Source organism: Panthera leo, chromosome B4 (assembly GCF_018350215.1).
Source record: "Panthera leo isolate Ple1 chromosome B4, P.leo_Ple1_pat1.1, whole genome shotgun sequence".
Taxonomy (NCBI): Eukaryota; Metazoa; Chordata; class Mammalia; order Carnivora; family Felidae; genus Panthera; species Panthera leo.
The window spans coordinates 78985085-79011520 of NC_056685.1; the positions used below are offsets into that span (position 1 = coordinate 78985085).

The 26436-nt window shown below is 39.5% G+C and overlaps 1 protein-coding gene across 4 annotated transcripts in view; it reads left to right on the forward strand.

Moving 5' to 3' along the window:
* Positions 1-4353: 4353 nt before the first annotated feature.
* EIF4B (eukaryotic translation initiation factor 4B) overlaps positions 4354-26436 on the forward strand; it is a 30033-nt gene continuing 7950 nt past the window's right edge. The window contains exons 1-8 of one of the 4 annotated variants that reach the window (XM_042946638.1): positions 4354-4464; positions 12949-13086; positions 14137-14345; positions 17344-17460; positions 19591-19645; positions 20322-20456; positions 23648-23785; positions 23887-24060. In XM_042946638.1, coding sequence (XP_042802572.1) covers positions 4452-4464; positions 12949-13086; positions 14137-14345; positions 17344-17460; positions 19591-19645; positions 20322-20456; positions 23648-23785; positions 23887-24060 — 979 coding nt within the window. In that variant the 5' untranslated portion in view covers positions 4354-4451. Of the gene's footprint in view, positions 4465-5036; positions 5126-12948; positions 13087-14136; positions 14346-17343; positions 17461-19590; positions 19646-20321; positions 20457-23647; positions 23786-23886; positions 24061-26436 lie in introns of those variants that run through there. The other 3 variants (XM_042946640.1, XM_042946637.1, XM_042946639.1) reach the window with 3 other exon arrangements.

A 26436-nucleotide genomic window follows, 5' to 3' on the forward strand; every position in this document is an offset into this window, starting at 1 on the left:
AAGATCATAATATCCACAATCAGCATCACAGATTCATAAAATGACAAAATTAAAAAAAGAAATCTTTGAAACCATCTAATTTAATGCCTTTGTTTTACAGATTAAAAAACTAAAGTTTGGAGAAGACAAAGGGAATGCTTTAACTAAAGCTTATTAGTGTAATTGAGATTTTAAAAAGGTCAAGCTTCTATATATAATTATTTATAAATATATATATTAGAAAAAGGGTAGTTTTCAAAAAAAAAAATGTAGACAATTTCAATGACAATTGTAAGGACAATCGTAAGAACCTCAAATACTAAATTAAGCCAATTAGTTTAGTGAATTCAGACTCCAGAAAACAAATATAAACTTACATGCATTTGCTTGTTTTATTTTTAACTTAGTTTCCAAACATTTTTCAGTTTTGACTAGTCAGTCTAAAGGGAGAAATCTTTTTTGCTTTTTTCCTGTGGAAGAAGCCACTGCTTTTAAGGGCTAGGTTTTCCAGTTCAATGAACAATAAATATATCCAGGCATATAAGTGCATAATATGCATTATGAGAACTTCTTGAAATCTCCTGAATGAATGTAAATTTCTTGAAAATCTGACTTTAGCACCAGCAAATACACAGTGAGCACCAAGAGTGTTCCAGAGGGGCGCCTGGGTGGCTCAGTCGGTTAAGCGTCTGATTTCAGCTCAGGTCATGATCTGTCTGTGAGTTCAAGCCCCGCGTCGGGCTCTGTGCTGACAGCTCAGAGCCTGGAGCCTGTTTCAGATTCTGTGTCTCCCTCTCTCTCTGACCCTCTCCCCTTCATGCTCTGTCTCTGTCTCAAAAATAAATGTTAAAAAAAAATTTTTTTTTAATTAAAAAAAATAAAATTGTTAAGGTGTGTTTAAAAAAAAAAAAAAGTGTTCCAGATGCTAATGCATGAAAATCGCAAAGATAATCAAAATGGATGCAACCTGGAGGAGTTGATAGACCAGGAGAGAAGGCAGTTCAAGAAGGAAGGTGACAAGTGTCAAAAGGAAGGTGCAGACAGTCCTGGTGGCGTTCTGAGAAAGGCTCAGGAAAGGCTTCCTAGAAAAGGTGACATTTGAAGAGCCCTTAAAGGATAGATTTTATTGGTGACCCATTTGGTAGTGAAAGAGGGAAGAGTATTCCAGGCAGAGAGAAGAGCAAAAAGACTCAACATTAGGAAAGCACTGGGTATCCACGACTGGAACATGACCTTAGACAAAGAAGGATAATAGGAAGTATGAACCAGGAATTTGTGACTGGAGTATACACAACCTTGCATGTCTGCCTCGGCTATAGAGTCATGGAAGGTAGTCAGCAGGGGAATGTTTTCAGACCAATGCTTTAGGAAAATAAATCTGGTACCTACTTATCACATGGACTGAGGCAGGAATGTCTATAGTCAAGAAGACTCATTAAGAACTAATGTAGTGGTCAGGGTGAGAAATGACAAGGGAAACAACAGGAATGTGGAAAAGAGGATATGCACATGAGACGCTGCAAATGTCAGGACTTGGCATTTTTTATATCAAAAAAAGTGATTTTTGGTAACGAATTTCTGACCCACAGAAACTGAGACAATAAATGTTTATCATTTTATGCCAGTAAGTTTCAGAGTAATTCATTATAGAGCAATGGATAATTAACAGTTTATTCCTTCTGGATTTCTTCAGAACAAATGATACCAAGTGGTTGCCATACACTTATTTTTTTTAACAGTTTTATTTTTTAAGAAGTCCTTGGGAAACTGGAAAGAACGTGGACCTGAGAGACAGCTCTGGGTTTGCAGCTCTGCCACTTGTTGGCTGTGTGTACTTGGGTTAGGTACACATTGTTTCTGAGCTTCAGAGTCATTATCTAAAAACAGGATTAAGGGGCACCCGGGTGGCTCAATCAGTTAAGTATCTGACTCTTGGTTTCAGCTCAGGTCATGATCTCCCGTTTGTGGGTTCGAGCCCCATGTCGGGCTCTGTGCTGATGGTGTGGAGCCTGCTTGGGATTCTCTCTGCTACTTCCCCAGCCAAAATAAATAAGTAAACTTAAAAAAATTAAAACAGGGTTAATATTTACCTTAAAGGGCCACCGTGAGGACTAAATAAGCTAGCCTGTTAAGTGCTTGATATAACCCTAGGATATATTAGGTGCTTGGTAACAAAAAGTCTCTCCCTACCCCCCATGTCCCAACCTCATCTAGCTTTTCTGTGAACTTTCCGAAATCTACAATCCCCAATAGCCAAAGAATTTTTCCATGATTCCTGAATATCATTCCCTTTTAGTGATCCGAACCAGAAGAAATACAAAATCTCAGGCTTACCCCAGTCCTACTGAACTGGAATCCGACTTTTAACAAATTCCCCAGATGATATGTGTAAATTCATCAAAACATGAGAAGTACTGGACTAGTACATATCTCAAACTTAATATGGGCAAAACAGAGCCCACGCACCTCTCCAAACCTGCTCCACCACAGGCTTTGCCACCTAAGTAAATGGTATCATCCGGGTGTTCATGCCAAAAACATGAAGTCAGATTTGATAGTTCCTTCTCCTGTGCTCTTCACATCTAATCAATCCTCAAATCTAATTCCAAAATATATCTGCATCTGTCTCTTTCCATCCCCACACTCACATCTAAGGCACCAACTTCTGTCACTAGGATTACAGCAACCAGGTCAACTTATCCAGTAGGTACAGCAGGCACAGTGCCTGGGCTCTACTGTACTTTTAGGGACCCTCAAACACATTTTATTGTAAAATTATAATAAAAAATAAATGTTTAGCTCAAAAAATGTTTCAACGTATAATATTAGTATACTGGTCATTACCCCAACAGTCATAAAATGTAATTTTATCAATAATTCTGATAAGTTCTTACATATACACTCATGTAACTACCACCTACAGCAAGACACTAAGTAATCCTTTTCAAAATTTCAAGTCATGACATTCCTTTGCATACAGTCTTTCCATGCTTTCCCAACCCACCTGGAATAACATCCAAACTCCTAAACCTCGTTTACAAAGGCTCACATGATTCAACCCCTAACACTGTCTCAACCTTCACCTTGTACCACTCTTCTCCTGCCCCTCTCATACCCCAGCCTTTAAATTCCTCAGCTTGCCAAGATGGTCCTGCCCTGAAGCTTATGACCTAGCTGTGCATCCTCTACCTTCTCCTAAAGCTCTTCCTAAAGACATTCACAGGGCTGGCTATTTGTAATCCAGATGTTTAAATGTCAATTCCCCAGAGGCCTTTCCTGACCAGGCAATATAAAGGTGTACCCAGGAGTGCCTGAACGGCTCAGTTGGTTGAGCATCTGACTCCCACTCAGGTCATGATCTCACAGGTTGAGTTCAAGCCCCACATTGGGCTCATTGCTGTCGGCACAGAGCCTGCTTCAGATCCTCTGTCCGCCTCTCTGCTCCTCTCGTGCTCATGCTCTATCAAAAATAAACATTAAAAAATAACAATAAAATTTTAAAAATTCAGTTGCACCCAATCATCTTTTAATAAAATCACCTTAATTATCTGCAGGGTGCTTATAATTTATAACATTTATTCACTGCTTATTGTCTGTCTTTCCCTCAGTGGACCATTCATTATTACATCCTTTGGAGCTGTGCTTTCTGTTGTATCAAAAAATGCCAATAAACAGTGCCTGACAGAAGGTAGTCGCTCAATGATAATTCCCGTTGAATAAAATACTAATACAGCATATAAATAATATGTAATAAAACGTAGCATTAACTAGAGAAAGCACGGATAGCACTTGGCTGTGAAATCATAGCGCCTGGATTTGACTAAACCTAGCCCATAAAATGAAAGACTAAATGAGGTAAAAGTTCGTGGTAATTAAATGTTCGATATTTGTTATTCTTATTTCTTCTAAACATGCCCAATTAAAACCATCCTTATGCAAGATATTGGACTTGTTTTGCTTTACCAGAAAGTTACTTTTTTTAAAGCTCAGTAAATTAACCACATATGTCTTCACACGTGGAAAATAAAAAGAAAACAAACTTAGAATCTTCCCTTTCATAAAGTCAATTGTGGCACTCCCATTCCGGGTTCCAGCCCGCCTCCATTCGGTCCCAGACAACTGGGGCCCGGGGGCCCCGCCCCTTCCGCTTACCCGCCTGGCAGGAAGTCGGCCGATAGGGAAACCCGCCCCTTCGTCCGCGCGCAGTCCTACGTAAAGCGAGAGGGGTTTCGCGACAGCCCAGGCCCCCCCCCCCCCCCCGGCTTTGGCCACATGTCGCGAAGGTCTTCCCGTCGGACGTCGCACCACCTCCTCGCGCTGCTTTACGAACCTAGAGCAGCACCGCCCCGCCTCCTGTCTCCCTCCTCACTTCCCCGCCCCCTCCCAGTTTCGCGTCTCCCAGCCCGACGCTCCCGCTATAATCACGTGATTGCCTCATCCGGGTCCTTTGCGTTCTCTCTCCCTCTCCCAACATGGCGGCCTCAGGTGAGTGAGCGGCCGAGCGCGGCCAAGGACCAGGCTCATTAGCTACTCTCTGAGCCTGATCCACTGATTCCCTGGAGTCGGGGAGCGGGCGGCACCGCTTTCCTTCGGACTCTGGGGCTGCGGCAGGCTGGCGGCTTGGCCATGTTAGGTTATCGTCTCGGGATGTTTGGGGGGAGGGGAACGTGTCCTTCCCCTCCCCCCTCACACTCTTTTCACCCCGTCAGCGCGAGGTTGGAGCGAGGAGTAATGGCTTGAGTTGGAGTGATGAGGCGCAGAAAGATCTGTGGGAGCCGTGAGGCCTTCTCATAGACGTGAAGCACTGTGTCCGCGTGGAGGAAGGAAGGAGGCGGTTGGCGCGCGGACGGGTGCACACTAGACTACGTCTCCGAGGCGCGAGGCCGTTGCGGACGGGAGTGGGGGCAGGGGAATAAAGAGGGGGGGCAGTTAGAACACGAGCGCGAGTCGGTGGAGGGGCGGGGGAAGGCGACGACGCGCGTGCGCGGTGAGAGAGAGGAGGGTAGCGGCGACCGGCGCGCCTTAAAAGCACGCGCGAGAGTCCAGATGGGAAGGTTTTACGTGCATGTGTTGCTTTCCCTTATGTCCTTCCACTCTCTGCTGTTCCCTTTTTAGAGTGTGGCCCGGCCCATGCATTCTTCTAAGGGTAAATCTGTAAGGCTTGGAGGTTGAAGCCGCTGGAGTTAGGTGGGGGTGGGGAACCCAGTGTGGCGCGCCCACGTGTTGGAGGAGAAAAAGCAAGGATGGAGACCTATATTTCCTCTAGGGTTTTTTTCTTAGTACGTATTTACTGACCGCAAACTATAAGCTAGGCATAGTTCTAGCTTGGGGATGGATAAAATGGTGAACAAGGTTAGATCCTTTGACAGCTTCCATTTTGGTTTATTTGGATAGCTCCGACGGTAGAGTTCAGCTTTATTTATTTGTTTTAAAGATAACTGCACAACTCCTGGGGAGTAGTTTTAAAATAATAACTAGTGGATAGAGTAGGTTTCCTTTTTGGACGAGTTTGGAGTAAGGAATACCAGTGTCCTTCAAGTCCGCTTGCTTTTCTCATTGGCAGTGGGGGGTGTGGAGCATTTTCAGCATTCATTTTAGTTTGGGGGATAATATGGTTTCTTTCCCCCGCATGATCATATATTGTATGAAACATTGCTCGAACCCCTGCTATCTCTGGACACTCCTTTCTCACCAAGAATTTCTTCTCTATTAACCTAGGCTAAGAATTATGTGTGTTTTTGGAATATGTTGAGGGAATTGAAGTGCATTTGAACATAATGCCTTTTATTGATGTAGCACTTGACAGTTGACCAGGCATTTTTGTGTTGTGTTGTCTCATTTGATCCTCTGAGATAATGTAGGCAGATGGTGGTGTCTCCCAGCTGAGAAAAATGAAATTATTTGTTCAAGGTCACATGGCTGCAGGTAGCAGAGCAAGGTTGAAATCTTTGAGGCTCCTGACTCTTATCTGCTGTCAACTTGGAAGTAACAAGGTTGGCTTCTATGTCATCACATTTTGGGGATCTACCCAAAAACTTCATCTAAATTAGAGTACTTACTTGGCCTGAATTTGCCATCTTGGCAGCTGTCATAATTTGGTGAAAAGCTTGTATTCCCTTTCACCATAACTTGTAGCACTTTTAGAGTTGGAAGACATATTAGCAATCTGTGCCCTTCATTTTACAGAACTGAGTGAAATCTGGACTGGTTAAAGGAATTTGCTTAGTGATGTCCCCTTCTCCTGTTCTTCCACATTTACTCTACCCCCTTTGAAGCCCTTATCTCCTGTCTTTAATTTGGTTCCGTAAATCTTTTTAGCTTTGTAGTATGCGTAAAGGGACACTATACTAGTATCTGAGAGAACAAGGTTACATCTGACAGTCTGCCCTTGAGGAATTTGGGATTTGTCAAATTTCTTTTCCAACTTTGAAACTTTCCCTGTCATTGATTTTGTTGAGTGGCCAATGTTCCCAGATATGGCCGTGTTAATGAGACTATTCTTGGGGCACCTGGGTGTCTCATTTGGTTGAAGCATCCAACTTCGCTTTAGGTCATGATCTCACAGCTCCTGGGTTCCAGCCCCACATCGGACTCTGCCGACAGCTCAGAGCCTAGAGCCTGCTTCAGGTTCTGTGTCTCCCTCTCTTTATGCCCTTCCTCAGCTCACGCTTTGTCTCTCTCTCAAAAGTAAATAAAAGTTCACAGTCCTTTTGTAAATGAGACGGAAAAATTCTTCACAGCAATACCAGTGTCCACTTGAACCATTATTGATTTTCAAGAACTGAAAGTGCCCAGGATCAGGTTACTGAAATGCTGTCTTTACTGACAGGGAATCAAATGTGTTTGATATAGGTTAACATTTTTTGAGACAAATGCTTTCAAATTGGAAATTGTGCTTGTATGCACAGAACACCTTTAATTTACCTAACTTAAAAATTCCATGTGTGTCATCTTGTTTATTTTCACGGGGAGAGGATGGTGTCCCAATAGTTTTTTTCATACAGTGCTGGTCCTTATAGTTCAAAATAGTTTCATTATATGCTGTTCACATACAGGTTTCCCTTGCTACCCAAAAGTAAAGTAGAGCATTTTGTGTTTTGTTTTAGTTTTAGTTTTATTTGAGAGAGGGTTGGGAGGGAAAGGGGCAGAGGGAAGAGAATCCCAAGGAGACTCCATGCTCAGTGCAGAGCCCAACACGGGGCTCGATCCTATGACTCTGGGATCTTGACCTGAGCTGAAATCAAGAGCCAGATACCCCAAAAGTAGAGAATTTTGTAAGCTGAAGTAAAATAAAGCAAAGAAGCAATTACCATTAGTTTTTAATGATTTTTTTTTTTTTTTTTTTTTTTTTTTTTTTTTTAGCATTCCCGAACCCAAAAAATAATCTCAAGGTTTACTGATACCTTAGGACATGTCTTGCTAACAAAATAAAGCACAGATGATCACAGACACAGTTCAAAGCTATGGTGGCTTGATGCTGAGTATAGTTCTGAGGGAAAAAGCTTGGATGTGCCACTCTCAGTTGGAAGTGTGCTCTGCCTCTATAATGGCTCACTGGAAAACAAATCCTGAAAGCTATTTTCGCTTTTTTTTTTTTTTTTTTTTTTTGTAAACAGGTTTAGGTTTTTGTTTTTTAAGGTTTTTTTTTTTTGTTTGTTTGTTTTTTTTAATGTTGAGAGAGTGTGCATGCACAAGAGGGGGAGGGGCAGAGAGGGCGGGGCCACAGAATCTAAAGCAGGTTCCAGGCTCTGAGTTGTCAGCACAGAGCCCAATGCAAGCCCAATGCACGTTTGGCTCAAACTCACAAAACGTGAGATCATATCCCGAGCACTCAACCAACTGAGCCACCCAGGTGCCCCTTTGCTTTTTGGGTTTGTTTGTTTTGTTTTTGTAAGAGCAAAAACCCTTTTTGGATTTCTTTTGGTTAGGGAAAACAGGTAACAGTCTAAATCATAAAGGCAAAGTGACATAATGCAAACTTTTGAAAAGTGAGGGCTACCTGTATTACCTATCTTCAGATCCCATCCTCTACCATATATTTGTTATTCTGGGAGTAGGATACCCAGATTCAGAAGGCCAAGATTAAAACTCATAAAAATTCAAGGACAAAAACAGGAAGTAGTGTCAAAGTAATACATAGTGTTTCTTTCTAACTAATGTCATTTTTAAAAAATATATATATACATATAAATACAGGTATATGTATGTATACATATATATACATATATAAAGCTTGAAACAGCTTTAAGGTATAATTCACATACCATATGTGTGGCTTGATAGAATATTCTGCCACTTTGTATTAGTCTCAGAACATCCTAGAATGCATTCACTTTTCATGATGGAGAAAGAATTGATGAGTATTATTTTTAAAAAACAAGTGCATATTTCTAATTATGTGTAAGTACACTTAAAAGTGCACACACCAAAGTCAATTTGAATTTTTATAGCTCTTCACTTACAGAAAGGTTCTAAGTTCTTTGTGTAGTGGTTAGCATGATGCGTATTGGGTGCTTGCTTTATTTTATGTAAATGACCAAATTGAGTGTGGAAAAGTAAGGGAAGATGATAGGGCATTTTGCTAGGATTGTGTCCGTGTGAAGCAAGTTGAGTCATGTAACAACTGGTGGTTGAGGTGGTGAAGCTTATGAGTTCTGACTTGGTTTTTATTCTCTACTATGCTCAGCTATAGTGCAGTAAAGGTGAGGCTGCTTAACATCATGATATTGCATTGTATGAAACCTCTTGTCATGGGTGGGCTCTAAACAGCAGTGGAATTAGTCTAGTTCTAGGCACTCTGGTATAGGTGTTCTGATTGCATTTGTACAGTATTGTTTCTTTAAGGAAACATTTGTTAGTCACCAATTCATTTTTAATTTTGGTGGGTTTGGCAAGACTCACTACCCAGAAAGAAATGCCTTGCCTATTAGAAGTCATTTCTCCCACCATCTGTTTCTTGGTATTTACAACTATTCTGAACATTTCATATAAATTAAGTCATATAATACAGGGACTTTTGTTACTAACTTCTTTCATTTAGCATATTTCCAGCATCCATCCATATTGGTGGATGTATGGGTACTCATTCCTTTCTATTGCAAAATCTATTGTATGGACATCTACATTTTATTTATGCATTCATTGTTTGATACGAGTTTGGGTTATTTACAGGTTTTGCCTATTATGAATAATGCTGTGATCTTGTACAGGTTTTTATGACACTTTCTGATTTCTTAGTCTGTAGCTACTAACATTCAGAATTGATAACCCTATAAAATAAGTGGGACTTAGTCTGGCAAGATCTAAAATTAAGAAACTTAAGGTTTGACAGAGCCTTATCTGAACATTAAGAGCTTTCTGAATTCTCCTTCCTAAATAAGAAATAAGAGTTAAAGATGGAGAAGTAAGACTGCATTGTGTAACAAATAAGCTTTATTGCTTATAGTGCTTTAAGGTGTCCTCTTTTGAAATAAAGATGTAGCAGCTAGTTAGTAATTTTGTCACTTCAGTATCTGTGAGTTGGTATTTTTAGTAAAAGAATGGAGTGATAGCAGGAAGACATTCTGAGAAAACTAAAGGAATCCTGTTTGGGGTTTTTTTAATGTTTTTATTTATTTTTGAGACAGAGACAGCATGAGCAGGGGAGGAGCAGAGAGAGAGGGAGACACAGAATCCGAAGCAGACTCCAGGCTCTGAGCTGTCAGTACAGAGCGTGACGCAGGACTCGAACTCAAGGATCATGAGATCATGACCTGAGCCGAAGTCAGACGCCCAACTGACTGAGCCACCCAGGCGCCCCAAGGGATCCTGTTTTTTATATGGGGCTAACATTCCCTTTTGTTTGTCCTTTTATTTATTGATGTACAACCCACTTAAACCAGTGGTTCTCAATCAGGAGATAATTTTGTCTCACCCACGCAGGGGTAATTTGATAGTGTCTGAAGGCATTTTTGGTTGTCACAGCAGGGTGGGGGTTTTGGTGCTGGCATCTGATGAGTAGAGGCTGGAGATGCTGTTAAACATCCTATAGTACACAGAACAGCCCCACCCCAAAGAATCACCTAGCCTAGAATGTCAATGGTGTAGAACTTGAGAAACTCTAAGAGTTAAGTTGATCAGTTGTATTACTTTTTTTATTAAGCAGGCTCCCCATCTAGTGCGGTGCTTGAACTCACAACCCTGAGATCAAGACCTGATCCAAAATCAGAAGTCGGATGCTTGACCGACTAAGGCACCCAGGCATCCCTAGTTGTATTCATTTATTATAAGAAACCCTGTTTATCAAGGAAACAAATGTTTGATTTCTTGTTTAAGGACTTGTAGACTTAAATGTTTTTGAAAATGCTTTCTTCTAAGCTCTTTTATTTAATCTATATGAGTATATAAAGTACCTAGTGCTTGTTCGGTAAATTGTAGTAGTAATTAAGTCAGCAGGCAGAGGATTTAATAACATTTTTGAGATGTGTGTTTTTCTCCCTTAATCCATGTAGTTTGGCCTTAAATAATTGGGACACTTAATTGTCTATTACTTGAGGTGGTTGGTTTAACTTTTTAACCCAATTCACATCAGATTTAAAGGAAATTAAGAGTTGGACCAGTTCAATCATGTGGCAAGGGATTGATAAACCTGGAACATTAAACAATGCTTTACTTACACAGAGAATGCTGTTGAAATCCTAAACATGTCATGGGCCCAGGTATTGGATGAGCAAAGGGCATGGAGGATTTAGATAACCTCGTTTCTCAGTTATTGGAGTAAAATAGTGGAACAAACATTGGCACCCACTTTAGTTGACTGATTTTACTTCTTAAGGGCCAGTTAATTCCTTTAAATCTGTTTATATTTTGACTAAGTCAGTGCTGCTACTAGATTTAAAGAAAGATGAGTTACAGATCTTGTGAAAGAATTTTAGCCTGTCTTTAAATGAAGACCATCCATAATCTGGTGATTTCTCAACCGGAATTTTTTGGAGGGGACAGCAAAAGAACCCAAGGGAAAGAGAGATATGTGATTTAAAAAGACATTCTGCACTTGATCTTAGCCAAAAGGCCAAGAAGCGATAAAAAAGACATTCTGAAATAAACAGTGTTTTAATTATTTTTAGTTGTGATGTTTATTTTGAAATTTCCAGTAACATTAAAGCAGAGTATGAGATGTGTTGGTCAAGAGTCACGGCTTTAAAAAAAAAAAAAAAAAAAAAAGTCAAGGGGTAAAGTTGAGAAACTACGATCTAGAAAGTTGGTATAAGCCAAAATCAGACCAAAGAACAGGCTAATTCCAGATTTCTGCTGTTTTTGGTATTAGATATACATACAGAACAAAGGAGACAGAGATGCTTTAACCAAATTATTTTTATGTTGAACTTTACTTCATTGTATGGACTGATGACCATCAGTTCTATTTTTATTTCCCCAGTGACCAGTCAGATTAATAATTTGGTACTAGCTGATGATACTAGGTTAAACCCCATGAGGGTAACAAGGATCTCTAGCTAGCATTATATTAGTCCCCAACACTGTTTTGAATTACAGGGTATGGAAAAGACAAAAATAAGCATTCCACCTCAGAGGTATGCTTTATGTCTTGTCCAAATTTGCTTGTTAAAATTTTTCCTAGGCCTTTTGCATAAAGCTAGGGGCAATATCAATGCTATAGGACCCTTCTTAGTGCGTCCAGAGGCTGTTCGTAACATAGCAAACAGGTCATCTTTATTTCCTTAAAGCTGGATTTTAAAGAAAGGTGCTGGGTGAGAGCAACCTTCAGTTAAACAAATGGTTGCATCATGTTACAAATTTTTAGTCTTCTTGGACTGAAAATTAGATGAGAATTGGAACATGGAGGAGGAACTCATGATTATAAAAACCATGAAACTGATCTTTGTTACAACAAAAGCTGCGTGCTTTTTTCGTATGTAGGGGCTACTCTCAGGAGCCAGTCTTAGAACTTTATTTAGTCCTTTTGGCTCTTCTGCATTAGCTGTTGATAGATGCCATCTCAGAAGAGGTTCTGAGAACTAGATAGAGAGCCAAGGTTAGTCCACTAAATAGAACCATTTGGAAATTCCTAAAGATTTCATAAACACAGAACATTCAAATGTGTTGGGTCTTAGGGGCTTCTTATTTTTTACCTTTAGTGCCCTATCTCATCTTCATATGTGGTGTTAGGGTAAAGAAGGAGAGAATTTTTTTTCCTAGAGGGCAGGGAGATCCAGTTTTGTGTAGTCTTAATCATACCCCCCCCCCCCCCATTACACACACGCACACACAATAGAACTACTAACAGGCTTCTTAGAGGCTGGGGCTCCTGTGGGAAGAGCCCTAGATTTGGTATCCAAAACCCTGGGTTTAATTCTAGCTCTGCTATCTAATATCTCTGTAACTGTAGGATAGTCATGTAACCTCTCTGAGACTTAGTTTTCTTTTTTGTAAATTGATAGCAATGATTCCTACTTTGTGTGGTTATTTTACAAGTATCAAACAATCCTCATAAATACCATTCAGAATATGTTATTAGGGGTAGGAGTTTTGTTTTAGTTCTTTGTATACCAGAAGCTACAAATGTATTCACCTGTCTGAAACCCAAGTAGTTACTAAACTAAAATTTTCAAATGATACACGAGTGAATATAGTAGAAAATAAAAGGTTGCCCCCATCCCAGTCTTAATGTTGAAAATCTTTTGTTGTTGTTGTTTTGTTTATTTTTGAGAGAGACAGTGCAAGCAGGGGAGGGGCAGAGAGAGAGAGGAAGACCCAGAACCCAAAGCAGGCTCCAGGCTCTGAGCTGTCAACACAGAGCTCTATGTAGGGCTCGAACTCACGAACTGCAAGATCATGACCTGAACCAAAGTACGATGTCTAACCGACTGAGCCACCCAAGGCGCCCCTATGTTGCTTTCTTTTCACAGCGCATTGTACAACTCTTTTAAATACCCAAGTAATGGTAAATAATCTTTTGCTTTTTTAAAACAGCAAAAAAGAAGAATAAGAAGGGGAAAACTATCTCCCTAACAGACTTTCTGGCTGAGGATGGAGGGACTGGGGGAGGAAGTACTTATGTCCCCAAACCAGTCAGCTGGGCTGATGAAACAGACGACCTGGAAGGAGATGGTAATTTTTTTAGTTTCCATCATGCTTGAAATTTTCATTCTCTTCATTCTCTTCTGAGACAAAACTCATTCCATAATAATGGTTCACACATGTAATCTGAAAGGAATTTAATCGTTTTGTAGAACCTTAGGTCTAAGTTTGTGTATTTCATGGAATTTTAGGTTTAGGCGATAAGAGTTCATGATGAGGGACTGAAATTGTGATTCAGGAGAACTTAGTACTAGTTCTCCCTCTTGTTAACATACTTTTCTCAAGGCTTTTAATCCTCATTTTCATTGGAAAAGTTAAGGACTAGATTACTAAAATTCTATGATATCCTGTTATTACAGCATAATCTATAAGCTGTTTATACCCAGAGTTAAGGAATAATTTGCTCTAGGAACTATTTTTATGAAGGCATGGGTAAACAAAAATGGTCTGAGGAATAGGATGGAATTGAGTTGTTTTTTGTAAAGAGGGGGATCAACCATAAGGAAAACACTTTGTCCACCCAAAAAGTTAGGAATATGAGAGTTGTCAATAATGTTTAAATACATTTGGAATGAGAGGGACCTTGGTTTGAGTCCTACCTATACTAGGATTACCATCTACTATGCCATTTTTGTAATCTTGGGCACGTTACTAAATCTGAAATCTGAGTTTCCTTTTCTGTAGAATGGGAACAACCTCACAGGGTTGTTATAAAGATAAGATGGGATATAATGAATATAAAATACCTGCACACAGTAACATTCCATAAATAGTTGATACTTTTCTTTGCTGTATAAGGAATAAGAGTTACTATGATTCTGTTCATAAAAAGCCTGGGTCTTTAAAGGTCTCTAGAAACCAAGAGACAGTGAATACTGAGTTTTTTGCATTGCTAATCTGATACTGACATTTCAGAAGCATTTTCTCTGTGTAAAATGCATTTATTTAAGTGCCTTTTTATCTGTTTTTTTCCTGGTGTGGCTTATTTAATACTGGGTACTTAGCATGGATCTTTTTATTCTCCAGCAACAGTGAGGGGAGTTTGCTCTGATTTCTTAAACATCCACTTTTCTATCCTAGTTTCAACCACTTGGCACAGTAATGATGATGACGTGTATAGGGCACCTCCAATTGACCGTTCCATCCTGCCCACTGCTCCACGGGCTGCTCGGGAACCCAATATCGACCGGAGCCGTCTTCCAAAATCGCCACCCTATACTGCTTTTCTAGGGAACCTGCCCTATGATGTGACAGAAGATTCCATTAAGGAATTCTTTAGAGGATTAAATGTAAGTGTAAAGGTTTACAGCAATTAACTCAATATGGAGAGTAGCAAATTGGCAGTGACCGAGTCTGAATTTCTAAGCTGAGAAAGATTCTGAGGTTGTGTCTAGACTTGGAAGAAATAGGTATATAATTGACTAAGTGGTGTTTAGACCCTTTGGCTGAAAATATTCTCATCCCACACCAATCATAATCTCAGTCTTATACCTTATTGATACAGAAAGAATCTCTCAGGAACCTATACCTCTTCTCATTAAGAATCTTAAAAGTGATGGGGGGGGTGGGTATTGAGGAGGGCACCTTTTGGGATGAGCACTGGGTGTTGTATGGAAACCAATTTGGCAATAAACTTCATATATTGGGGGGGAAAAAAATCTTAAAAGTGATATACCCAGAGGCACCTGGCTGGCTTAGGAGCCTGGGACTCTTCATCTTCAGGTCGTGAGTTCAAGCTCCACATTGGGCACATACATTACTTTTTTAAAAAATGATATACTCAGTTGTTTTGAAAGATGGAAAGCTCCTCTGAACTCAGTCATTCTTCAGGCTTCTATCAAAATCCTTTAAGATTTTATTTTTAAGTAATTTTTCCACCCAACATGGGGTTCAAACTCACAACCCCAGGATCAAGAGTCACATGCTTTACTGACTGAGCTAGCCAGGTACCCCTCAAAATCACTTTTCAATGTTTGATATGAATACTTGCAGCTGAGAAGGTGTGTAATTTTTATTTTTTTAATTTTTAGTGTTTTTTAACGTTTTTTTAACTATTTTTGAGAGAGACAGAGACAGCGTGAGCGGGGAAGGGGCAGAGAGAGAGGAAGACCCAGTCCTAAGCAGGCTCCAGACTCTGTGCTGTCAGCACAGAGCCTGATGTGGGGCTCGAACCCACAAACCACGAGATCATGACCTGAGCCGAAGTTGGAGATGTGTAATTTATATTAGTGATAGTGTGCTAAAATTATTAAGGGTTCTGTGAGCTTGGTGACACATATAGTGGAATTCACGGTGATTGTAGGCCATCTTAAAAAGCTTAAGAGAGGATGTTTGGAATGCTGATCTAGCTTTCAAAAAGATGGAAAAGTGAGTATAGAGGTGCTCAGGAGAAGTCCTTTTTCCAAACTTGGATTTAAAAATACTTAAGACTGGGGCATCTGGATGGCTTAGTCAGTTAAGTGTCCAACTTGGATTTTGGCTCAGGTCATGATCTCGCGGTTCATGAGTTCCAGCCCCACATCAGGCTCCATGCTAACAGTGCACAGCCTGCTTGTGATTCTCTCCCTCTTTCTCTCTCTGCACCTCCCCCACTCGCTCGCTCTCAAAGTAAACTTTAAAAAAATAAAATACTTAGGACTTGGGGTACTTAGCTGGCTCAGTCAGAGCATGCGACTCTTGATCTCAGGATTGTGAGTTTGACACCCCACGTGGAGGGTAGGTTTTACCTTTGTTTGTTTGTTTGTTTGTTTGTTTGTTTGTTTTAAGGTGCATTTCCTTTAAAGATCTACTCTCTGCATGGGGCATCTGTGTGGCTCAGTCTGTTAAGCATCCAATTCTTGATTTTGGCTCAGGTCATGATCTCATAGTTTGTGGGTTCAGGCCCCACATTGGGCTCTGTGCTGGGAGCGTGAAGCCTGCTTGGGATTCTGTCTCTGCCTCTCTCTCTCTGCCCCTCCCCTGCTTGTACAAGCTCACTTGCTTGCTCTTTCTCTCAAAATAAATAAACTTTAAAAAAAAAAAAAAAGATCTATTCTCTTCTTACTTTGTTTTTTGACTCCCTTCCTAGATCCTCTTCTCTGCAGTGGGCCACCAACTTCAATGGGTACTTTTTCTGATGTGATTTTTTTTTTTTTTTTAAGAGTTTATTTTTAAGTAATCTCTACATCCAGTGTGGGGCTTGAACTCACAACCCTGAGATCAAGAGTTGTACACTCTACGAATTGAACCATCCAGGCACCCCACAATGTGATTATTTTTTGATTGCCACCTACAAATCATCTTCTCTGTACAAATACGTAGTACAGCTAGAAGGCTGACCTGTTTTTGATTTTACTTTCTTGGCCTCTTCTGTAGAATGCTGAATAATAACCTCTGACCCATTCAAGCTTTTCACTGAATGCTTTAGAACTGGTCTGGAGTTACTTCTCCCTTTCATATTTTGTTCTGCTGTATTCAGGAGTTGAGTTAAACTAGAATTTAAAGAGACTATAACAAAATGTGTATCTCAGGAGCCAGAGTAAAGTATCAGATCAGTGATGCAGAAGAATAACTTGAATACATGCAAAATACTAAAGAAAAAAGTTAAAGGGTGAGAAAATATGTGGAAGCCATCAAAAAGATGGTCAGAAGATAGAGGTGTTTCAAAATGGTTCTAAAATTGGAAATGAAGAGTACGTACCCTGTTGTAAATAATAAAAAATTTTGTGCCGGGTAAAGTTTTATGAAACTTTAAAACGAGGAATTCTGCAAACCTGCAATTAGAAAACACAAGGTAACCTCAAAATAAAACCAGGTCACTGTAAATTCTTCTTGTATTTCAAGAGTAAAAATTCAGTAGTTTGCCATCTCAGAATTCAATAGAGGGAGTAAGGCTGGTGGGAGTTTATAATCCAATGTTTGATTCAGCCAAGGATGGTTAGTATACGAAGACAGTAACGTTTCTCAGATAATTAAGTCTTTAAAAAATAGACCACCTAGAAAACAACTAAAAATTAGACCTGTAGAATGAGACAGAAGTCAGGGATACAGGGACTACTCTGAATTCGTGTTAATTTTTTTTTTTTTTTTTTTAAGGGTTAATTTAGTACTGTTCTAATTGAAAAGGTCTGATGGCATATAGTGAAGTCTCTCTCCTATCCCTTTGCACCAGTTTTCCTCCTGGAAACCACCAGGTTCTTCTTTGTGAATTCTTCAGAGAAATTCATTGCATATGCAGTGATTGGGAGGGTGGGGGGAACAAATGAACGAGAACACTTAATTGGGAAATCTGTTTCTTTACTCCTTCAGATCAGTGCAGTGCGTTTACCACGTGAACCCAGCAATCCAGAGAGGTTGAAAGGTTTTGGTTACGCTGAGTTTGAGGACCTGGATTCTTTGCTCAGTGCCCTGAGCCTCAACGAAGAGGTAAAATAAATAAGGTGGGGAGTTTGAGGGTGGGAGCTAACCAGTCTTACACTTATCAATATATTTTTGGTTGGGTCACTGGCTGTTTCAAAGATTGTCATAGTATCTACAAAGAAAAGCACCGTGTGACACTTAACATTCAACATCTAGCAAGTCGTACTTCACTTGAGCAAACTCCGTAGGCCCCAATCATTCAGGGAGGTACTTAGGTGGAAAATTACAGAAGAAACCCACCACACCAACTCTTTTGTTGTTGTTGTTATTGTTGTTTTAATGTTTATTTATTTTTTGAGAGAGAGACAAAGCACCAGCAGGGGAGGGGCAGAGAGAGAGGGAGACACAGAATCCAAAGCAGGCTCCAGGCTCCGAGCTGTCAGCACAGAGCTGGACTCCATGCAGGGGTGGAACTAAAGAGCAGTGAGATAATGCATGACCTGAGGGAAAGTCAGACACTCAACCAGCTGAGCCACCCAGGCATCTCCACCACACCAGGTCTAATAGAAGCTCTCATTTGTTGATTCAGAGCTTTGTCTCCGCTCTCATGGCTTTGCTTTTTCAATATAATCTGACCAGATCAAGGCAGATAGAAAAAATCATGTATATAAGTTTAGTGTTAAAAGGCATTATCTGGTTTTCAGGGAAGTTAATGTTTTTTTTATGGTTGTAAAGAGTTTGGAAACATTTCTCAGTGGAATGTCGTTTGTAATACATGTTCCTAGGAGTCTCTTAAAGGAAAATGACAGTGAACACTCAGTTCTGCTTTTTAACATTGCCCTTAGATGTTTTTCTATCCAGATATGCCAGCAGTGTAGTAGAGGAGATTTAGCTGTTAATACATGAGGGGGGTATGGGGATTAAATCTAATTATAATTACAGTCATTTGAGTGATTGGTGCCATGTAGTGATTCTTAAGCTAGCACAAGCAGGATATTAAAGCATTCGGTTACCTGTTAGTAACAGAAGTTTCTAGTCTAGGACCTGCTTTTTTTTTTTTTTTTTTTTCCTCCTCTTTTTTACTTCTAGTGACTAGAAATCAAATTATATCTGGGAAGGAAAGGGGCTCTTTTTTCCATTTTAATGCCAGAAACCCCTCACTTCTTGAGAAGGTAGTTTGTCAAAGTGCAGATTTGGGCCATTTGTGCCATAATTCTATGGTCCAAACCTGCCACTTGACACAGTTGAAATCAACACCTCTCAAAATATTTTACCTGTGTCATAATTGAGTTACAGCCATGAAAATCTGAAGTAAATGTCAAATAGGAATAATAATCTAGGTATATAAGTTAAATATATATAAAGCTTAGTTCCAAAGTTTTTCTTTTCAGATCATTTTTAGGTTTTATTAACATTACTCCTTTTTAACTGTTCTATCTGGATAAGGGAAAGAATACCATACAGTTATCTGAAGTTTGTTGAATTATCTATTATGTAAAATGCTGTCATGGTCCAGACTTAGGGGTTTCTTTGTTTCTAGAGATTTCGTCATAGTAGTGTTTAATATAATTCTGGGTGTTTGTAACTAAAATTCACTGTTATCCTTCTTCAACTGTAGATTCTACTGGGAAATGAGGAAAAATCAGCAGTAGAATTTATTGGGTTCAAAGTGTATAAATAAATAATGATGTGGGAAAGGGAAGTCAGAGGGTATCCTGGAGGAACTGATTTATCCAAAGGTAATATTGAGTGAAAGAACTTGAGATAATAGAGACAATGCTTTATGTACTGTTGCTGGTGCATATTAGGGGCTCTATAAATGTCTGAGTGAATAATTGCTCTGGACCCAAATATGCCTTTTATTTAGCTAGTTGCCTGGGAATTATTTCTTGATAAATTGCCTTTGATAGTTAAAAGGCTCATTTTATAAAGTATATATATCTTTATAAAAATGGCTAATTGATGTGGCATTGATACAAGCCCAACTTAAATCTGTTAATTCTAAGGGATTATTTCAGTTTTCAAGTCTTTGTAAAGGATTCTTTAGCCAACAAATTGGAATGTTGGCTAGATTACAGTGTTTTTCCTTTATCTTCCTTCCCCCAGTGCTTCTGCTATGCCCAGACGTTCAAGGTCACTCATGGGATTTGTGCATAATGGGGCAAAAGGTTGGTTAATGTGGTCCTATCCTCTCAGTCTCTAGGTAACAGGAGAATTCGAGTGGACGTTGCTGATCAAGCACAAGATAAAGGTAAGAAATCTGATAGAAATCTTCCTGTTTTGTTTTGGTCCTAGGATGACAAAGCAGAGGTGCCTGTTCCCAGAAAATTTTAATAGAGATGCAGAGCAGTAGGCCTGCCTGAATCTGGAGCACTAGTTGCCAGTTAAGGATGATTTTGCTCAAGGGGACATTTGTCAATGTGTGAAGACCTCTAGAGTTGTCAGAACTGGGAAGTGCTACTGACTCCTAACGGGTAGAATCCAGGGATTGATCCTAACGGGTAGAATCCAGGGATTGCCGCATAAGACACAGCAAAGAATTACCCACCCCAAAATGATGGAAAGACCCTGATTGATCTAGAGGAACATTAAATATGTAATAAATAGATTAGGTGTACCTAGCAGCACAAGAGGGGCCTCATTCATATGTATTTCAGAGGTTCCTGGCCTGTACACAGAATGAGACCTATAGGCATTAAACTTCATGGTTAATTAAATAAACCATGAGGTTTAATACTTACCATGAGGAAGTGAATCACTCAGTTAAGTTGAAGAGTGCGCTTTACGATAATGGGGCATCAAAGTTGGGACAACTTTGTGATGATATGAGGAAGAAATACAGTATGTTGGGGGAAGGCTCTGTGCATGTGACAAATAATCAGGCAAAAGTTTTTGTGGGCTAACTTGTTTTTATTTTATCTCTATAGACCGGGATGATCGTTCTTTTGGCCGAGATAGAAATCGGGATTCTGACAAAACAGATACAGACTGGAGGGCACGTCCTGCCACAGACAGCTTCGATGACTACCCGCCTAGGAGAGGCGATGATAGCTTTGGAGACAGTAAGTTCATTTTTATCGAGTGAGTTTCTTCTGTGTTCTGAGAACTGTTTTGTAATAGGACAGATATGTCAATGTAAATGATCACATTAGCAGAAAGGGAGTAGGAGATACAGAAAAAATTTTTATGATCTTCAAAAGAATTGATAGATGCAGAAAAAGAATTTGATAAATTTATAATTAAGAAAAAACACAAAATTTTGGGGTGCCTGGGTGACTCAGTGGGTTGAGCGTCTGACTTCGGCTCAGCTCATGATCTCACAGTTCATGAGTTCGAGCCCCATGTCAGGCTCTGTGCTGACAGCTTGGAGCCTGGAGCCTGCTTCAGATTCCCTGTGTGTGTGAGACACACACACACACACTGACCTTCCCCCGCTCACACTCAGTCTCCCTCAAAAATATACTAACATTAAAAAAAATTTTTTTTAAACCTTGCCAAAGATTAGGCGGGAGATTTCGCTCTCTTTAGGAAATAGTTGTTTATAAAGAAACCCAACAGATCTTACAAAGTAAGGAACTATAAAAAAGTTCGGCAAGATTGCTGGGGTAAGAACATTACACAAAAATTGGCTGCATTACTAGCAGCCAGCAGTCAAAATGGTATTTTTTAAGACACCTTTCAAAATAACAGAAAATTCGTTCTCTTCAAAGATACTAAATGTTTACCCTGTACCTGATAGTGTTCAAAGCTCAGGATATAGCAGTGAACAAAACAGACGAGGGGTGCCTGTGGGTGGCTCAGTCTGTTAAGCATCCAGCTCTTAATCTTAGCTATAGTCATGATCTCACGGTTCATGAGTTTGAGCCCCACATCAGGCTCTGCACAGATGGCAAAGAGACTGCTTTGGATTCTGTCTCTCCTTCTCTCTGCCCCTCACCTGTTTGTGCTCTCTTTTTCAAAATAAATACATAGACTTAAAATTCTATCCTCATTGGACATTGCTTATACTAGGGGAGAGAAACTGTGTGCAAATAAATAATTCAAAGAAAGGAAATAGAGAATGTCATGGGGTAAGAGTTGGGGTGAATTACAACGTTTACACAAAGTACCTAAATCTAACAAAAAATATGCAAACCTTTATGGAGAAAGTGAGGCAACTTTATTGAAATATGTGAGGAAATAATACTAAGTCAATGAAGAAATGACGAGATAGCAGTTTGTCCATATAATAAAATATATGTGTAATGATAGAGATAAAGTTTAAAACCTATAATGTTGAGTGGGGGGTATAAACATTTGAACAACGCTATCATATAGTAGTGTTCATGCATAAATCATAAAAATGTGTGCAGGGTAACATAACTACCTTCGTGACTGGGTGAAGGTAGAAGGAATCCTTTAGCTATATTTGTGACATACTACTTTGAATCTAGTTTATATCTGACTTTTCTATCAAGTCTTTGTGACCAGACAAAGCCTTGGGGAGAACTACCTGAGGTATTGCACGTCAACATTTATGCAAGAGGTTCTGTTGTTAACAGAAAGAAATGGCTCTTGAAAGAAAAAGCAGTCAGACCAAGGGTCCTGTTTTGAATCCAGGGACATGACTATTTCCTCCCTTGAAACCTTGAGTTTGGAACAAGCAGGATGGATAACAAGAATGAATGTGCTGTTGTTATCCAAAGCTGCCAAGTTGTTAGAGATTCCTATTCCAAGCTTTGGGCCCATAAAAGACACGGGGAAAGGTATAGTTGTACTAAATATTATTGTAAAATCTTAGCAAACATTTGTATATTTCTCGGCCAGCTGTTTTAGTGAGTACAAGCTTATTATCATTTTAATATTACCTAAATAAAATTAAGTATACAGTTCATATGTCTCTCTAGAAATCAAATACATATTTCAGAATAAACACGTGGCTGATTTTTTGTGTTTTGAATTCTTCAGATTCTCTCCCGTGTGTAATTGTTTTACCAACATTAGCATGTCCTTTAACTTACCAATTTAAACTACCAGGGAATGTGGACAAAATGATGTTGTTTCCAAAATTAAATCATGGTTTAAAAGGAAGAAGTCATAAAAATAAAATCCTTGTTTGACCTGTGTGCATGAATTATTAAATTCAAAATGTTTTTAAGTTTGTTTGTTGTAATTGTTTCGTTCATCTCTGGAAAATGAAGTTTTCATATAAACGTTGGGGCTCCCGGGTTTCTTAGAAAATTGGAAGATCTAGCAAGTTAGCCAAAGCTAAATAGCTGCTACCTCCTTTTATAAATGCCTCACACCATTGTAGCTTGCCGCCTGAGCTCTGCAACATTCTTAGATACAAATTTCTGGAATTTAGGCACCTCTGATACTGATATTCATGCATGTGTGTAAAATACAGTTTTCAAGTGTCATAGTAAATACATCTCTTAACTCCGTTTTTAGTGGTTGCTTTTTATAGATGCCCCCTGACTTAACCCATAGCTTGTGCACTCGACAATTTTTTAATATTATACACAACATTCCTGTGAATCTCCTTGTACATGTCTTTATTAAATGTCCTGTTATTTTCTCAGGATAAATTCCTAGAAGTTGAACTGTTGCCCCAGAGGGTGCAAGTGATTTTAAAGTTTTTAATGCATAGTTCTGAATCCAGTTTCAGAATGGTTGTGCTGTTTTAGACTCCTCAGCAGTGTGGGAATTCACTTACTCCCCCAAACTTGGCCAACACCAGAGGTAGCTCTTACTTACATCTTCACCATTTTGGTGGTAGAAAATGTTCTGTTAATTTTAGTTTCTGTTATTTAATAGCCAATCACTGTCCTATGTCACATATATTTTTCTCTTTTTGTTTGCCTTCCCAGACTTAGGGCTTGTGTATTTTCCCATGCGAAAGTTTTTAAGTGGTCTTTGATTGGTTCTTTGGGACCAATCAAAACTATAGATTTCAATTATATTTCCTACTATATTTGTCTTTAATGCTGAAAATTCATTATGGGCTGTATAGAGATTTTACTCTTCCTTAACTCCCTCATAAATTGTTGACTTAGCATTTATTGAATCAAAAATGTTTAAATCAAATAACCAATAAAAGTTATTTCAGTACACGTTTCCACTTTGCATTTAAAGTGATTTGTTTTTATAAAAACAGACCTAGCAGTGACTGTGAACTCATGAAACCAAGTTGACCTCGTGGTCTTTCATGCGTCTTCCTATTAATGGTGTCAAAGAAAAGGGAATGACATTGCTTTGTCTGTTTTCTCTCTAGAGTATCGAGATCGTTATGATTCAGACCGATACCGTGATGGGTATCGGGATGGATATCGGGATGGCCCACGCCGAGATATGGATCGATACGGGGGCCGGGATCGCTATGATGACCGAGGCAGCAGAGACTATGATAGAGGTCATTAAAAAACAGCTGCGTTAAATTTCTTTCTTTCAAGAACGTCTTGCTTGCCTTTATTTCCTCTGGTGTGACGATCATAATTTGGGATATATTTACAGGTTACGATTCCAGGATAGGCAGTGGTAGAAGAGCATTTGGTAGCGGGTACCGTAGGGATGATGACTACAGAGGAGGCGGGGACCGCTATGAAGACAGATACGACAGACGAGATGATCGATCATGGAGTTCCAGAGATGATTACTCTCGGGATGATTATAGGCGTGATGATAGAGGTAATCGTTTTCTTTTATTTACTTAATAGGGCAGACCACTGGAGAAACTGATTGAAAAATTATCAGTTATGTCTCAGACCCCTGAAGTGGGTTTTGAAACAGGATAGCACTTACACATTGTAAGAGATAAAGCAGAGCCTAGTAGAAAGAGCATTGGACGAGGATGACAGAATGGAGATAAAGCAAAGGCTAATTCTTTTTAGTTGCCTTAGCATATAGATTTTTCAGTTAAAACTTACTGAAAATACAAAGGAGAAAAGGGAAACATTTGCCACGCAGTCTCCTAGCCAGTGATTGGCACTGTGGGTTAAAAACCAAGTGTTGGTGATTTCAGTGCCATTGTGCCACAGTAATTGACACTCAATTAATGGTAAGATGTAAGTGCACCTATTCTAAAATTATGCCCCTAATGTTAATAACACTTAAGTAAAAACATACTGTGTTACAAATCTGACCTCTCACAACGTATTAATAAATGGCCAGCATCTGTGTTCTGACTTCATTGATATCAAAAAAAAAAACTGGTCTAGAATTTCTCTCCAATTATTTTTAGACAGCTTGTCTACTACTCTTTTTAACATCCCCGTGTTAGCCCTGACTTTATGCCAAGTGCTTTTTTTAAAACATTGTGCGTTTTTAAAAACATTGCTATTAACCATTTCCTCTATTTCCATGCATGAAACCTAGAAATAACAACTAACATTTATTGAGCATTTACTCTGCACCAACGGTGAGCGGAGTACACTTACAGGTAGTATATGATCTTAAGCATTCTATCTAGTATAGGTACAATTATCATCTCCACTTCACTAGTGAGAAAAGTAGAGGCTTGATATGCGCTTTGAATCTCAACTCCTGACCTTTTTCCTCTCATGCCATTGTTGCCTCCCTCAGTAACTGCACACCTGATCTTTTTTTCTGGTGATCTTGTCTACAGCTCCCTCTAAGATCTGCCCCCTTATCTCCAGAGTAGCTGCCACTGGCTTTGTTCATACTTCATTGCTGTGCTCACATTACTAACAAATTTCCCTGCCTCGTTCCATTCTTTACACTGGCCCAAATTGTCTTTCTGGAACAAGAGCTAATTAGATTATTCTTTCATGGCTTTTTTTTTTTTTTTTTTTTTTTTTTTTTTTTAATTTTTATAGCACAAGTTGGGGAGGGGCAGAAGAGTGACTGGGACAGAGGATCTGAGGTGGGCTCTGCAGCAATGGCAGGGAGCCCAATGCGGGGCTCGAACTCAGAAACTGCGAGCTCATGACCTGAGCCAAAATCAGATGCTTAACTAACTGAGCCACTCAGGCCCCCCATTAGATTCTTTTAAAAGCCTTCCTAGTCTCTCCATGGCCTGAAAGATAGCCTTTCTTCTGTTCCTCTGACACAAGGATCTTCATTTTTAGTGCTGTCTCCCATCCCTTGGACATCTACCATTAAGCTGCTCGCTCAGTTTTCTAGACTTTCAGGAGTCACCACTTGGAAGCCTTCACAGGTTTCCCCAAACATAGCCCCAGTCTAAGAACTTCCATATGGATAAATCTGTTTTGTCCAGTTTAGCATACTGTATTCTTCTTTATTTTGATTCTCTGCTGAATTGCGCCCCTTGCAGGCAGGAACTAAATACTACCCCCAACTGTCATATTCGTGGCCTTAGAATGATATCTAAAATATAGGTGCTCAGATTATATGTTGAGTTGGTAAAATAAATGGAAATTAGCAGACGGAGAAGAAAAGGATGTTATTGTGTACTATAGTGAAAGGAGCATAAAGTTGCTTTGATTTCATCCTTTGATCCACAAAGTACTAACTGTAGGGCTTAAATGAGTTAACTCTTTCTGACCCCAGTATTACCCTATAAAAGGAAGTTAATGAGCCCTTCACAAAGTTATACGTATTAAAACTGTATCAGTTAGAGGTACCTGGCTGGCTTAGTCAGAGGGTATGACTGGACCTTGGGGTCATGAGTTCAGGCCCCATGTTGGGTACAGAGATTACTTAAAGATCAGATCTTTTTGAAAAACCGTATCTTGGAAGTTTATATAAATTGGCAGTTAAAAACCCGTCTAGAAAATTTAAATCTCGGGGTGCGTGGGTGACTCAGGTAAGCCTCTGACTCTTGGTCTCAGGGCCATGAGTTCAAGCCCTACATTGGGCTCTGCTCTGAGCATGAAGCCTGCTTAAAAGGAAAAAAAAAAATAACATTGCCAAATGATACCCTTTTTTTGTAGATACATACATATGTTCTGTAGTGAGAGTATAAAGACCTGCATGGGGATGATAAAACCCGAATTCAGTGTAATGGTTGTGAGAAGACCGAACACAGTTAGGCGTGTCATCAGAGGAATGCTACTCAGGAACCTTCAGTGGGTATTATAGTGT